The 13735-nt window shown below is 35.5% G+C and overlaps 1 protein-coding gene across 5 annotated transcripts in view; it reads left to right on the top strand.

The window, feature by feature from the left end:
• The window catches only part of Gda (guanine deaminase), a 114179-nt gene that overhangs the window by 78746 nt on the left and 21698 nt on the right, over positions 1-13735 (top strand). For 4 of the 5 annotated variants that reach the window (XM_078047499.1, XM_078047500.1, XM_078047501.1 and 1 more), the window contains 3 exons: positions 770-916; positions 4280-4410; positions 7075-7102. In XM_078047499.1, the coding sequence (XP_077903625.1) occupies positions 770-916; positions 4280-4410; positions 7075-7102 (306 nt within the window). Of the gene's footprint in view, positions 1-769; positions 917-4279; positions 4411-7074; positions 7103-8541; positions 12637-13735 lie in introns of those variants that run through there. The other variant, XM_078047502.1, reaches the window with a different exon arrangement.

The following is a 13735-nucleotide window of genomic DNA, read 5'->3' as shown; positions in this document are numbered from 1 at the left end:
CTAAAGTTCTCATCTGGACTAGCATAAAGTTAGGATGAGGTTTTTGAATATAAAACTGTGAACTTGTTTTAAATCACATATAAATCATCTTTACAACTATGCAGGTATATTTGAAGAGTTTTTGTGAGAGTTCAGAGAATATTCAGAGATGTTTCTGTTACCTTTATTAATAATTTGGGTATCGAAATGGGCTGAACTGTGGCCCCAAATGTCTACCAAAACCTATAAATATGATCTTATAAAGGTCTTTATAGATGTAATTAAGGTAAAAGTCTCAAGATGAAGTCATTCTGAAGTGCAGTGGGTCCTAAATCCAATGATCAGTGCAGAAAAGGAGAGAGACAGAAAACAGAGGGAGGAGGACCATTTGAAGGTGGAGGCAGAGACTGGAGTTCTACTGCTGTAAACCAAAATGCCAGGAGCCACCATAAACTGGAAAAAGCAAGGAATGATTCTTCCCTAGAGCTTCTGTACGTGTAACAGCCCTGCCAACACTGTGATTTCAGACTTTTGAACTCTGAAACTACGAGAGAAGAAATTTCTGCTGTGCTAAGCCATAAAATATGTGGCAGTTTGTGACAGTGGCTCCAGGAACCTAATAGAAAATTCTAATTCTTATCAATGTTGATTTGCCTCTCTATAGATAAGACTTTTCTTTAAGGGTATTAAAGATGGACTATATCACTCAAAACAAAAGACAACCTTGTGTATCTATTATTTCGTTTATCCTCATAAAGTTACTGTCTGGACTTTGTTTTGCCTACCACAGATGTGGCTGGTGGTTATTCCTCATCCATGCTTGATGCCATCAGAAGAGCAGTGATGGTTTCCAATATCCTTTTAATTAATAAGGTAAATGAGAAAAGTCTCAGCCTCAGAGAAGTCTTCAGACTAGCCACTCTTGGAGGAAGCCAAGGTAATGACTATTTTATTTCTCTCTCACACAATATACAACCATGTTAATTTGTGTCCTTGAATGGAGTGTGAAGGTACATGATATGAAATCAGGGGAATCTAATACACATACTGTCGAATCCCATGGGGCATAGCCAGCTTATAGCCAGCAAAGTATATGTTCAGGTATATGGCAGAGAAATCAGTTTTTCGATGAGTTCACTATCTGGCAGAATAGATGTTTGATACACAATTGTCATAAATTATGATAAATTGGTCACTTTAGTGGATATTTGCATTGGCCACATGCATTCTGGTTCTTTAAAATAATCCATTGTTCCATTGAGTCAAGTACTTGCTTCTCTTGGCCTGAGTAATAATAGTAACCATATACTACTAATAATAACCATATACTAATCCATAGCCAAGACTTGCTGAGCTCAGACCCATGACTGGCACCATGCAACACACCTTACTATGTTATTATTGTACCTTCATAGGCCACTGCTATTAATTCCATTTTATTAACAAAGAAATTGTGCAGGTTTACACAGCTGTCAAACTACAACATGCCATGATTGAATCCAGAAAATCGAATGCCAAATTTCAGATACTTGCTTCTACTCTCCACTATATCTGCTTATAATAATTCCCACCAAGACCATATGCTTGATTTATATATTTAAGTATGCTAATTACTCAAAGTCTCTTTAAGAGGAAAAAGATGTAAAAAAAAAAGTTTGTTGATATACAAATATTCATTAGTTTTTCTTGGTTCTCATGTGTAACTATATTTTTATGAAAAAAATAGAAATCATAATTTAAGTCACTTTAGAAATATAGTGTAATTTGAGTGGATGATAATGAAAATAGCATAAAGCAGAGATACAGAGAAATTAAAATATATAGATAAGGATTTAGAGATATAGATTTACAATAGATTTCCCCCAGCTTTAGACATGGATGGAGATCAAGGCCAGGAGGAGTACCCTGGGAAGAGCAATTTCTCAGTACTTCTTTGAAGGTTCGGTTACTATAATGAGTGCCCTAAAGAACATTTTAAGAAAAACAAGTAGTGGTTCTCTTCTTTGCAGTGCTCTAAGCCTTGAGGTTTCATGTTCTAAAATTCCCAGTTTCAAGCCACCCATTCTTTTAAACGTGACACCCTCTCACCTGCACCGTCATTGTATTTGCACATCTGAGTTTGAGTTATTCTACCATCTATTTTCATGGTACAAATAAGCTGAATTTAAGTGGTGCCTTTTTTACTCTAGGCTCTCTGTGATTGCCCCATCAGGATCCTGTTCTAATTAAGCCATCATGGAATGCCTACCAAATCCTTTCTGCCGCACAGTGTAGCTTTTAAAACTGTGTTTCTGGGCCACTGGGCTTACTGTTACAGAATTTCTTCTCCTTAGCTTGTGTCTCTACTGTGGTCTGGATGAAATGGGATGAGTAAATCCCTGGGCATATTCTCAGCTCTACCACAGCCTTGACACTCACTCTCATGAAGATCAAATTGTGTGTAAGCAAGCCGGGCGCCATGGCACACGCCTGTAATCCCAGCACTTTGGGAGGCTGAGATAGGAGGACCAAGAATTCAAAGTCAGCCTCAGCAACTTAGCAAGGCTCTAAGCAACTCAGTGAGACCCTGTCTTGAAATTAAAATTATTGAAATTAAATACAAAAAAGGGCTGGGGATGTGGCTCAGCAGTAAAGTGCCCCTGAGTCCAATCCCCAGTACAAAAAAAAAATGAGTCTTAACCATCTTCACAGAGCCAACATTCGCTCCAAAGACAGCAAAATTGCATTTCCTGAAATGCATTTGAATTGCTCACCAGCCCAGCTCGGTCCAAATGCAACAATCTGAATGTACTGTTTATAAATTCATCAGAAGCAATTGTGTCTTTTTGGGTTAATTCCTCCCTGAACTCTTTGTGTTCTAATGACTAGCCCAGTTACTTTAACAAACTTGTAGGGACACTGGCAACTGTAACTGGTTTTCTGGCCTATTAAAGACACAACAAATTTATATTGCATACAGCCATTGAAAACTCATACTTGTTATGCTTCTTTGCCAACGGCAAAAAGGATGGTGTATAAACAGTGAAGGAGGAAAAAAATTTCACTGATTTTCTATCATATTCAGACCTTCCCCTGACAATTAATAGAAGTCACCAATTGCTTTTAATATTTCTAATTATTTTCACACTCCTCTCTTAATGTGAAATCTAAAGAATTCTTTTCTTTGAGAAAAGTTGTTCTTTAATCTTTTAAAAACAAGTAAGATTTATAAGTCAGTGCTTTGGGAATTGCCAAGTGTTCTGGATTTTTGTGCACAAAAATATATCAGATTTTGCCTAGCAGGGAAGATCTATCCACTATTTCCACAGCAGATGACAGGATGCCAGTGACAAAATGCTAAAAACACATGTAAAAATTGAAGTAGACAATGCTGCACCCCAGTTAACCTTCCTTGTATGCATGTGCCATTTGCTACCTCAGTGTATATCTTTGCTCATGTTATAGGCGTTAAGGAGATTTAGAGTCAGCATGTTCACTGATCATGAAATCCAACTACCTCCATCTTCTGAAACTAAGTCATAGAAATGAGAGATGTTCTTCCTTGGCACTTAATAATCCTAGTACATTAATTATAGCTTGAGATGAGCAGAGTCAATAGACGTTATTGACCTATGCCTTATTTTAGAAAATCATTCTTCTTGAGCAACCAGAAAAGCTTTGAGGTTACAAGAGATTGGTCTGTTTTCAAATCATTGTGTCTCTTGAGTTATGAGGATCTGTTCACTTTGAGAAGTGAGTTGTTTTCTATTCAAAGGCATGAAGTTACGGTAGAGAGGCCTGCATTGGCAAATATACAAAAGAATAATTATTTTTTATTTATTAGAGGTTCATTTCACTGCCATAATAATAGATCTTGGTAGCTGTTTCATGGAACATAAAGAACAAAAAAAGACAAGGAAAGGAATTGGAACTTTGTGGGGAAAAGAGAAGGGAAGCAGATCAGTATTATGCCAATTTTTAGGTATACATAGGTATCGTGTCTATTCTTAGAGCCATAAATAAAAAGCACAGGCCAGCTGGCACTGATAGAGCTGAAATCAAATGACAACTTCAGAATTATGATCATAGTGATTGGGGGGAACCATTTTTATTTTCACATTTTGCTTTCTTATACTTACTCTGCTTCTTGTAAGTGGAAGTCTTGGGTCCTATTGGAATGAGAGCACTTTTCTGCCTCACTATTGATTATTCATTTTTTTCCTAGTGATATTTTGGCAGATTCTATCCCTGCAAACCGAGACATTAGCATGGTCTGATGGCTTGCAGTACTGACTGGGTTTAAACTTGTTTTCTTCTGCAGCCCTGGGTCTGGAGAGTGAGATTGGAAACTTTGAAGTGGGTAAAGAATTTGATGCCCTTCTGATCAACCCCAAAGCATCTGACTCTCCCATTGATACGTTTTATGGGGATTTTGCTGGAGATATTTCCGAGGTAAGTAAGACAAAGTTAATCAAAAGACATTTATTTCGTAAAGAAGTCAAAATAGCTTCCTTGTAGAAAAGGAAATAGAAACTGAAACATTTTAATGGAGTTGAGGAGAATCTTAAAGGGAAGGTTGATCCCTTTGATAATGTCCAATTTATGACAGCAATGTTAAGAATAATTATGATTAGCAAAATATTTGCATTTGAATGTGTTAGTGTATTTGGGCATATTTTTCTACAAGCAGCCATACATAACTAGTATTAATTGAACACTTGATATGTGCTAGGTAGGCATGGGATTAAGCCCTTTCATACATAATTTTATTTAATTAGCAGAACAACTCCAAGAGAAATAGGTACTATTCATATTATCATACTGATTATGGGGGCAGTGAGGCTGAGGGAAAGTTAAATGATTTACATAGGACTCATGGCCAGTAATTAATATGCAGAATTTGGATTCAACTGGGAAGACTTTCTGACCACCAGAAATTGGGCTCTTGACACTATGCTCTGTCAATTTTCTTTTCCTTTCTTTTTTTAAAAATTTGTTCTAATTAGTTATATAGTAGAATATATTTTGACATATTATACATATATGGAGTTTGACTTCTCATTCTTCTGGTTTTTCATGATGTAGAATTACATTAGTCATTTAATCATATATGCACATAGGATAGTAATGTCCAATTCACTCTACCAACTTTCCGATTCCCATTTCCATTTCCCCTTCCTTCCCTTCATTCCCCTTGGTCTGATCCAAGGGACTTCTATTCTTCCCTAACCACCCCACCTTATTGTTAATTAGCATACGAATATCAACCTTTGGTTTTGGGGAGGATTGGCTTATTTCACTCAGCATGATATTCTCCAGTTCCATTCATTTATTTAATGGCAAATGCCATAATTTCATTCTTTTTTATGGCTAATATTTCATTGTGTATATTTACCACATTTTTTATCCATCTGTTGAAGGGTACCTAGGTTAGATTCATAGTTTAGCTATTGTGAATAGAGCTGTTCTAAACATTGCTGTGGTTGTGTTAATGTAGTATGCTGATTTTAAGTCCTTAGGGTATAAACCAAGGAGTGGGATAACTGGGTCAAATGGTGGTTTCATTCCAAACTTTCTGAGGAATCTCCATACTTCTTTCCAGAGTGGTTGTACCAATTTGCAGTTCCACCAGCAATGTATGAGTGAACTTTTTCCCCACATCCTCGCCAACATTTATTGTTGCTTGTATTCTTGATGATTGACATTCTGACTGGAGTGAGATGAAACCTCAATGTAATTTGATTTGCATTTCTCTAATTGCTAGAAATGTTGAAGATTTTCTCATATATTTGTTGACCAATTGCTTTTCTTCTTCTTGTGTCTGTTCAGTTCCCCTTTCCCACTTATTGATTGGGTTATTGGTTTTGGTGTTACATTTTTTGAATTTTTCATATATCATGGAGATTAATGCTCTATCTGAGGTGCATGTGGTAAAGATTTTCTCCCATTCTGTAAGCTCTCTTTTCAAGTTCTTGATTGTTTTCTTTGCTGTGAAGAAGCTTTTTGGTTTGACAGTTTTCTTAATTATATAAGAAAATGAGTTTTGTTCTCATAAAATCTTTTCCTATTAATATAATAAACAAATCCATCTTAGTTTAATAATCATTGTTTATAAGATAGTTTTTAGAAAAGAATTAACTACTATCATTTATAAATTGATCTACTTATGAAAGTAAATGTGAAAATAAATATATTCAAGTTTTTAAAAGAAAAAATGTTGGATTATTTGAAGCTTATATCATTTGTTATTGGGGAGAAAAAAGATCTTTCCTCTGCCATCTTAGGATCAAGACTTGAGTTTCCTATAACAAAAGACAGATCAACCCCCCCAAAAAGCATACAAATTTATTTATGGCACAAGAGCCTTCCTAATGAAATGAACACCCAAAGAAGCTGGTTAACCTGAGTGCTAGGTTTGATGAAGAATGGAAAATTGGGGAAAGAGCATTCTCTAATGGTACCAAACTGGGGGCAAGCAGGGCCTGTTTGTACTGTGTCTTCTCTGTGATCCTTTGTCAAGGATGCTCCTTCCCTCCGGGTAGTAGGAGGGCACCTCTGACTTGAGGGTCTTAGGATCTGCTTCAGGGGAGAAGGGTGAGAGGAAGGTCACAGTGACCTTCCTGCCTTTGATTCTGGGGAAATGTATCCTGAGTCCATCATTATTTTCATATTACTTTTTCTTTTACTTTTTTAGTAGAGGAACTTTCTGGGAATAGGGCTTAATCCCATTCATCTGGTCATTTTTTCTTATTTCATACACCTCTTAAAATATTTGAATCATTTCACTAGATTAATTTCTTTATATAATGCTTTTCCTTCAAATAATTCAAGGTTATATCCCAAGAACTTTCTAGCAGTAAACAAACATTTATTAGTAGTCAACAGGTTGTGTATTTTATTTATTTGATGCTTTTCTTTTTATCTGAAAAGACGATTTCTTTTAATTAATAGAAGTTTAAATAATAGAATTAATAGACAATTTCTTTTTAATTAATAGTAGTTCGCTTTTGAGAAATATATTTCAATTTCTGGGCTTTACCAAACACTATTTCCTATTAATTTCCTTTATGAAATGTACAAAATACTATTTCTTATTACCTTTATTTTCCATTTTAGGCTGTTATCCAGAAGTTCCTCTATCTAGGTAGGTAGATATACATCTCTATGCTAAATAAGTCTTGTCTTTTTCTTGGGTATGGCTGTCTGTGTTTGTTATAACATATTTTAAATGTTATCTGTGTTAATTTGCCTTGATTTATTTTTTAAATACTCCTCAGCATCAAGTCCGTTTGTAGTACAATATTTAAAGTACTGTTCGAAATACACGTGACCCACTAGAACATACAGTCACAATCCCAAGATGAGAATGGAAGCCCATAGGGGAAGAAATCCCATGTGTAAACTGCTCACCCTCATCTGTACCCACATTCTGCCCTACCTTGTGGTCTACTAGACCCTCCCTGCATGTGTTTCCAGTGAACTCATGTTCAATTCCATTCACTGAGAGAAACGATAATGCAGAAGATTCTCTGATGTTCCTTCCACTGAGTGAGCTCAGTACTGAGTGGACTTGAGATGGGAGAGACACATGTTATTTCATGTGGATCTCAGTTTCTTCAAATTGTTCATCTTACCATGCACTATTAAGATAACGGTTTCTTTTTCAACTGGGCCTAGAAATGAAAACCAAGCACTTGAGCTAAAAGGATGGGGATGGGGTCGATTCATGTGATTTCCACCTTGAGTGCAGAATCCAGACTCGAATCTCAAATTAGCTATGGCATCTTCTGCTGATCCATGTTATCCTGACCAGATTATAAGCAATCTGGGTGGGGGGGGGGAAGAAATCAGCTTTCTAAAAAATTATTTATTTATTTATTTATTTATTTATTTATTTATTTATTTATTTATTTATTTTAAAACATTACATCTTTCTTAATATATCATGTTTCACAGTTTGATTCAGAATGGTTATGAACTTCCATTATTACCCCGTATACAGATTGCTGAATCACATCGGTTACATCAGTTACATTTCCATTGATTTACACATTGCCATTCTAGTGTCTGATGAATTCTGCTCTCTAACCTATCATCTACTATCCCCCCACCCCTCCCCTCCCCTCCCCTCTTCTCTCTCGACCACCTCTACTGTAAAACATTTATTTTACTTGTGTACTTCTTCCCTTACCCCTTACTTCCTCTTGTATGTAATTTTGTATAACCCTGAGGATCACCTTCCCTTTCCCTGCAGTTTCCCTTCTCTCTCCCTTTCCCTCCCCCCTCTCATCCCTATTTAATGTTAATCTTCTTCTCCTGCTCTTCGTCCCTACTCTGTCCTTAGTTACTCCCCTTATATCAAAGAAGTCATTTGGCATTTATTTTTTAAGGATTGGCTAGCTTCACTTAGCATAATCTGCTCTAATGCCATCCATTTCCCTCCAAATTCTATGATTTTGTCGAGAAATCGGCTTTTTTGTGTTTCCTTTCTTGCAAATATTTTGTTTTAAATCTCTCCATGGCAATTAAAATAATTATTGACACAAACCACTTTATAAATTGATTCTTTGATTTTTCTTTCAGGAGATGATCGAAATATTGAGGAGGTTTATGTGGGTGGCAAGCAGGTGGTTCCATTTTCCAGCTCAGTGTAAGAAGTTTCCTGGGATGACATGGCTCTGCATCTCCTTTGTGCTCAGGCGTGGTTGGAAAGTCACAATCAGTACCTTGTTCTTGGGATGACTATCTCTTTCTGTGTCTAGTTACAGTATTCACTTGGTAAACTGCTTGAAGGAAGTGCAGTAATTCCCAACTCTGGTTGGGAAGTTTCATAATTTCATGAAAATGTCTCCTTTTAGAGCTGTTCAGATTTACTTCAAGCTCAAACAGAAGGGGACATTATTGCTGGCCGTATGTCTATTATGAGATTGAAGTGAAATCTTTTTCCTATGTGGAAACGTGGAGAGCAAAGATATTCCTATAAGGTTAGATGTTTTGAGCTAACGAGTATGAAAATTACGGAACTAAAAATTAACCAGTGACCATATTTTTATGAGGGAACAAAAATTAGACAGTGAACAAATGTTGGAAAAAATCACTTCAGATTGTGTTTGAAAATTATATGCTGAGCATAAACTTACTGAATTTTAAAATGTGTTTCTAGATTGACCTTGTGTTTTGGAAATTTGCACTTAATGGAATCTGCATTTCACAGATGTGTTCTTGTTGTGCTTTGCCTTCTTTTGGGGATGGATGTCAGGAATTGAATGCCATATGCTTTTTAAATATAGTTCTGTGCTTCAAAGTGTTTGGCAGAAGTTAAGTATTAAAGATTTAAAGTCTCTTAGGAATATTATATAACTATATGGCATAAATAACTGTATTTTGGTGCACTTTAAAATCATCTTAATTTATAACTGTGTGATGTTATCATTGCTTCCATTTTATTAGAAGAGAAACAAATTCCATACACCATTGTTGTGTAGAATGGAATTTTTAATAAATCGGGGCAAGTACTGGGTATCCATGAGCTATTGATACTATTAGGACAGATCCCTTTGCAATGGCCTATTTTACCCAACCATATCCCACAGTTGCTGAAAATTTTATACTCAGATGTCAGTCGGCTAGAATTTTAAAATGAAGGACAAATCTCATTAAAGAAATATTATTAAAAATATTTAAAAACCCTACATATTGAAAACACTCCATTTTCTAATCTTAATCCAATTATCCATTTGATTACTTATAATTTTCAGGACATTAGAACTTTATGATAATGAAAAATGTGTAGATGTCCCACGTAAGGTTTCTATGAACAGGAGCTCATTATACTAGGCATCTAGGAATATTAAACAAAGTGAAGAGCATTATATGCTTCCTAATTATACAGTGTCCTTTCCCCAAACTCAGAATTAAAACAAATTGTAATCTTATGATAAAACCTTAAAATTACTGAGTCTTATTTAAAACCTATATTTTTATTAATTTATTCCAAGTATTATAAATAAACCAGGAAAGGGAACAGATTTCTCAACATGACATTCATTCCTGGGGCTCCAGTGTGACTCCTTCATACTACCTTGCATTAGAAAACTTTATATAACTAATTCCATACCTACAAAACTAAGAACATGATTTTTCTATAGTATAAATATTACTTTTACATATTCATCTTATTTCAGCAGTAATTTGCCCAGTTTTTTCCCCCAGTAGTAGAAACACTTTTAGAGTTAAATTTTTTTTAACTTTATTTTGTTTATTTTATTTTATTTTTTTGATGTTGAGGATCAAACCCAGTGCCTCACACATGCTAGGAATTCACTCTACCACTGAGCCACAACCCAACCCCCACTTTTAGATTTAATTGTATATATGCTACATCTAAACATGGAACAAATTCTTGGTCTTATTAACAAAAAGTTTGTTTTGTGGGATATTAAGTAACTCAGTAAATCCAATTACTACTCTCTGTGTGTATTTCTAGTATTTCTGATTCCTGAGCAACATCAAAGATGTTCCACAAAACTTATCCCCATTTCTCTATAATGTTGGCAGATGCTCCGTGCTCACTCAGTCTCTGCCAAGGAAACTTGATTACATAATGTGGGCTTAGGAACTCAGATGAAGTGAAAGTCCTTCTAATAGTGGAGAGCTGCTTCCAGCCTTTGCAAGATCCTACATTTTAATTTAAGGGTGTACATTTTGATGTTGAAGTCGGTTTTCATATAGATTCAGGATTCACAAACAGTAATATAATAGTATCAGAAGCAGGAACAGTGGCCACATGCAACCATTCTGTCGAATATACAACTTAGCCCTGGTAGTATTCTTAAGACCTGAATAACTTTTCTAGTAAAATAGAATGTGTTGAAATGTTTACATGGACTTGGATCTCTGCATCCCTTATAACTTATGTGTTTTATTTCCCTGAGTGCAATGTTCCTGAATGTTACATATGCTTTTTTTCAGTACTTCAGGCCTTAGCCATACATGGGGCCAGATGTTTTGCACTTTGGAATGTTGCCTTTGCCTAATGTGAGTTGACTTTCTGAATTGTGGAGAGGCACTCTTCCAAGCCAGTCCTGTTTGTCCCTTTATGTTGGAATGGTTTGCTCTCTGACAGGAAAGAAAGAACTAAAAGCTTGATGTCCCCCAGCCCAATCCTGTACCATTTGCCCCATTTTCATGTTCTATTCCATGAAATATATTTTAAAAGGTAAAAGCGTCTTCTATCATACATTTACAAAATATCTGTGCAACCAAAACAAAAAGTAGGAGAATCAGCTGAGGTAAATTTGATCTTCAAAGGAGAGGGAAACATGTGAAAGAAAAAATTAGGAAGTGACAGATTGTTCTAGCCATCAACTGAGACCAAGGAGGTTGCTACTCCTTTTTGCTGTTTTTCTAATTGAATTGTCAAAGGTTTTACAATCCAAGAGGGTTTCCTGTTGTGCCAGGAGATTTTTCTAAGTTGATGCTGTGAGCATTGAACCCCACTGAATTTCTCTTTTCTAGTGAGAAGTCTGCAAATTAAAGGAAGGGAAATGGTAGAAAATACTTCCCTGTATGCTTGGCTGATTTTGAAGTGTGCCCTTGAATATCCCTATTGGCAACTGAGATCGTAGGAAGCATAATGGGTGCGAGATCTAGCAAAGGATTTTGAATCTTCACTCCCTACCAGACTTTTCCTATTTTTAAAGCTCTTCACCCTAGAACCAGCCGTATGGAAAGCTTTTAAGGAAAACTCCAAAGCACATTGTATCATTTCTACCTTGTGCTACACATGGAAGATATCCAGAAATGGATGCTTCTGGAACCTATTGAACATCTTTTTATTGTTGTCCATTTTTTAAAAGTGGATGTTGCTGCTGGAAACACTCACACACTTAAAAAAGAGTATTCTTGGGCATTAAGAGGTGGACTAAGAAGTGTGTTATGGGCAATGACTTGAAGTTCCTTTTAAATTGTAGGAATTGTTATGAGTTTAATAATTTTTTGGTTGGGTTGGGTTTTTTATTTTTTATTATTATTTGTAAGACTTATGGGAGATGTTTGCAATTTTAGATCTAGTAGCTACTTTAGGTACAACTTTGGACCTCAGACTTTATAATGTTCCTGAAGACATCAAGGAAATACACAAAAAGGTATTAAAGATGTATCCATAGACTGGAAAAGAAAGGACACTGTTAGAAAATCCTGACATTGATCATTCTGACTGTTTCACACCCAACCTCATCCCCTTCTCCCTCCAATAGTCTGGAGTGTGAGAAAACAGAGGGCTGAGGGGTTGGTTTGTGGATCTAGTTCAAATTTAGGGAAATGCAAACATAAAGCAGGCCATTGATGAAATTAAATACAAATTTGAAAAAGGCTTTCACAGTCCATGGAGTTCAAGTGGCTTGGGTAACAGACGTCATTCTTAGCTCACTTGTTATATGGAAGTGATTTGCCTGTCCCTTTCCTATCTAGAAGCCTGTCAGAAAGCATTCTTCAGTGGAAACCACTTTACCTTGTTGTTAAACTCCTGATCACTGCTCTTAAGAATATATATAAATATATATGTAGTCATGGGGACAGTTTTCCCCACAGTATTTGTATGATTTGCTTATTGTTATTGTGCTGAGTGATCTCCTTTGTGCTTCAGAAAAAAATAAATGAGATTTTGTGTTTACGTTATTTTTTGTTGTTGTGGGTTCTCTCTGTTCTATTTTTGTTGTGAGTTCTATCGGTCTGATAGAAGAAGGTTACTCTTATAATACGTTTTTCTCTTTTTAGCTTGGATTTTAAGAATGAGAATAGAATATTTAGCTGTGGGCCAACATATGTCTTCCATTCTGTGGATAATTCATATATACAACTTTTGAAAATTAAACTTTAATGTTCATCCCTTTAGAATCAGATTGCTGTTGCTTTTGATATCAGCATAGCTTATTTTTCATATTTCAAAGTCACAACCCAGAGTAAGAAAGGTACCTTTTTTCTTAAGTCAAGAAGCAGTGCACAAATATGTGTATGATTATATATTTAAAACAAATTTTTAAATATGTGGTGCCCTGGTCTATTTTCAGTACTTTTTATTCTATTTAATTTTATTTTGTTGTTCTTCTTTTTTTTTTTTTTTAATGCTGATGGTGACTCTCCAAACTGGTTTCTTGAACCTCCAATGAATCACTACGTGCAGCTTTTTGGAAGCAGTGTTCTAATGTCTTTCAAGCTATATTTGAGTCTAAGCAATGGCATGCCCTCATTGGGTGGTAGACAAATCACTTTCAGTTTCAATGGCTTCATATTTTCCTCTGTGACATTGGGATAACATGAGTGCTTGTCTTTGGATCATGAGGATTAAATAAAATGTCACGTAGACAGCACTCAAGATAGCACCTGACCCAGTCACAGAGAGTGCTTGCTATTTGGTAGATCTTAAAAAATGAATGTAGACCAAAGAGAAGCAAACATACTTTAAGGATTAATTTTTTAAAATATATTTTTAGTTGTAGACAGACACGATACCTTTATTTTACTTATTGTTTTTATGTGGTGCTGAAGATGGAACCCAGTGCCTCCACATGCTAGGTGAACACTGTACAAACTGAGCCAGAAATATTTTCATCAGCTTATTTTTTTAATATAAATCAAACAACATTTTTATCAGCTTATTTTTTAATATAAATCAAACAACATTAAGGATCTCCTTATAAATAAAAAGTCTGTAAATGCCTTTTCAAGTCTATTATATGTTCATTATTTTTTATTTGTAACGTGAAGTATATAATTG

The sequence above is a fragment of the Ictidomys tridecemlineatus genome, chromosome 4, assembly GCF_052094955.1.
Source record: "Ictidomys tridecemlineatus isolate mIctTri1 chromosome 4, mIctTri1.hap1, whole genome shotgun sequence".
NCBI lineage: Eukaryota > Metazoa > Chordata > Mammalia > Rodentia > Sciuridae > Ictidomys > Ictidomys tridecemlineatus.
The sequence above is the reverse complement of the archived record's forward strand: the minus strand, read 5'-3'. Positions and strand labels throughout refer to the sequence as shown.